General features: G+C 53.8%; 1 protein-coding gene across 1 annotated transcript; it reads right to left on the minus strand.

Annotated features, from left to right (window-relative positions):
• Positions 1–301: 301 nt before the first annotated feature.
• On the minus strand, positions 302–2,335 carry LOC120854524 (dolichyl-diphosphooligosaccharide--protein glycosyltransferase subunit 1-like). The gene is given in 3 exon segments (XM_040228571.1): positions 302–1,085; positions 1,088–1,945; positions 1,948–2,335. Coding segments are annotated over 3 exon segments (1,824 nt in total). The 3' UTR covers positions 302–507.
• Between the last annotated feature and the right edge of the window lie 266 nt (positions 2,336–2,601).

Below are 2,601 nucleotides of genomic sequence, written 5' to 3' on the forward strand. Positions count from 1 at the left end.
GCAACCCACTCCAGTATTCTTGCCTGGAGAATTCCATGGACAGAGGAGCCTGGCAAGCTACAGTCTATGGGTTTGCAGAGTCGGACACAACTCAGTGACTAACACACACACACACAGGGCCAAATAACAAATCTAATTTTTTTTTTCACAGTCCCAAATTTATTGACACTTGCTCACATGCACTTTAAAACCACACACGCTTGTAAAATACCCACACATCAGGAATTAGAAGGCCATAACACAAGGGTTACAGGTGCCAAAAATATCCTAGGATTCAGAATAAACAAAACTCAAAAACGTCTTTGTTCAAAACACAAAGATAGTTTGTTTTTCATGACATTTAAGTTTTGCTGCTGTTTTAAAGAGATACTTTAGGGACAAAAATGAAGCTTCTTGTGTTGCCTGAGGCAGGGCCTGACTTCTGTCTTCCTTGAAAGCATTTTACAAAATCCAGAAGCCGGTCTGTGCTGGCCTTGCCGTTCACGCCCAAGCCTGCCCTCTGCAGGGCTACAGGGCATCCAGGATGTGGTCGATCTTGCTGACCAGCTCCTGCCGCTTTCCCGAGATGAGCTTCTCGTTCTCGATGTACGTGTCTTTCTTGAGTTTGCCGGCCACCAGCCGCTCAGCCTCCACTGCCGCCTTCAAGACCAGCTCCTTGACCTGCGCGTCCAGTCTCTGCATTTCACTCACCTTGTCAAACAGGTCAGAGCCCTCGGCCTTCAGCCTGGACTGCAGCAGTGCCACCTCGCTCGCCAAGGCCTTGTGCTCCGTCTCCAGGCTCTTCCTGCCGCTGTTGAGAGTGGACACGTCTCGGGACTGTTTGTACCTGTTGACTGTCTCATCAAAGTGACGGTAGAGACCTAGTCTCTTGTTGACCAGGGTCAAGACCTGCTCTGTGATGCAGGCCACCTTCATCCTGGCTTCCGCAGCCAGGTCCTTCGTTATGGAGAAGTCCAGCCTGACGTAGACGATGACGGTGAAGAAGAGGATGTAGAAGGCAGCCACCACCAGCAGCGGCTCCTGCCGCATGAGCACCTTGTTGAAGCTGTAGTGCACCACGATGTCCTGGATGTGCTGCTCCACCAGTTCTCCTTGTGGGCCACGATGACCGGGCGGCCGAACGTGTCCAGATAGGTGTAGTGCAGCTCGTCAGGGCCGCGGCTGATCTCGTAGGGACTGTCCACCTGGATGTTCTTGGCCCCTTCCGGCAGGATGATCTTCACGGTCAGAGAGTCTATGACCTGCTCATCAAACACATGGTCCACCAGCCTCATCTTCAGCGCATACTGGTCTCCCAGGTTATAGAGGTACTCGTAGCTTGGGAGGTTGTAGCCAACGATGTAATGCGTCTTCCAGCCGCCGAAGAGTGGGAAGCGAGGCCGGATCTCCATCTCTACGGAGTCGTCCAGGACGAGCAGGTGGCTGGTGGACACGTTGCCGATCTAGTCGCGGTAGTACACGTCCTGGGCCGCAGCAGGGAGGATGGTCTTAAACGAGCGGACGGAGGAGACCCCACTGTCCGGCTGCCTCTGGTAATCGTAGTGCGAGAAAGGCCCCTTGAGCACGGCCCCCGTGTGCTTCAGGTCCACATTCTCCTCCACGGCAATGTTGCCCCAGTGGGAGACCTTGATGACGCGGGTCATGCTGGTGATGGTCAGGAAAGGGCTGTTGTTCTCAGAATGCACTTTGAACGTGTCCTGACTGTAGGCAGGGATGTCGCAGAAGGGGTCGTAATCCAGGAGGTCCTCGGAGCGCGTGGGGTTCCCCAGTTTGGTGTAGCTCTCTATGTTCCGGGAGGCGAGCTTCACACACATGGTCTGCGTCTTGGTTGGGTAGGGAGAGTAGAAGTAATGGTTCCCCTCAAACACCACGAACTGCTTCTCCGACTGGGTGATCTGGGTTGGGTACGGCTGAAGCACGTGGGTATAAACGGCTTCCACAATGATGAGCTCTTGGCCCCAGGATCAAGAGCCACTGGGAGCTTGACTGTGAAGAATCTCCCACTTTTACCCTTGATGTTGGTTTCTCTTACTTCCAGATTGTTCTCTTCCTCATCCTCTCCCTTCACCTGCACGTCAAGGTGCGCGAGCCGGGCCTCCAGTTCGGGCTCCAGCGCCAGCAGGAAGGAGGCGGCGCGGGGTGAGGAGCCGCTGCCCGCGTGCGCCAGGACCACCTCGGCCGTCACCTTGGCCAGGTGGCTGCTCAGGTCCACCGTGCGCTTTACATCCTCGTTGACCAGCGGCAGCGCGTCCGAGGAGGCGCGGCCCGGCGCCGGGGCACAGGCTGCAAGCAGCAGCAGCAGCAGCGGCAGCAGGCGGGCGGCGGGTGCCTCCATAACAAATCTAATTTGAGAAACTATTGTATCTAAAGGAGTTTCTTTCAGGTCAAACAATCAGGGTCCTTTTGATTCCTAAAGCAGTTGTTGATATAATACTGACACTTAGCGTGTCTGAACTTTTAGAGTTAATTATACTCTCATGTATGTCTATGTTTTGTCCCCCCCCCCCCCCCATCTAGATGATAGTGGTAGATAATATTTTGACATGTGGAAATCAACAAAAGGACAATTTAGGAGTTAAGTTCATGACCTTGTTCCTAATC

The sequence above is a fragment of the Oryx dammah genome, unplaced genomic scaffold (assembly GCF_014754425.2).
Source record: "Oryx dammah isolate SB20612 unplaced genomic scaffold, SCBI_Odam_1.1 HiC_scaffold_27, whole genome shotgun sequence".
NCBI lineage: Eukaryota > Metazoa > Chordata > Mammalia > Artiodactyla > Bovidae > Oryx > Oryx dammah.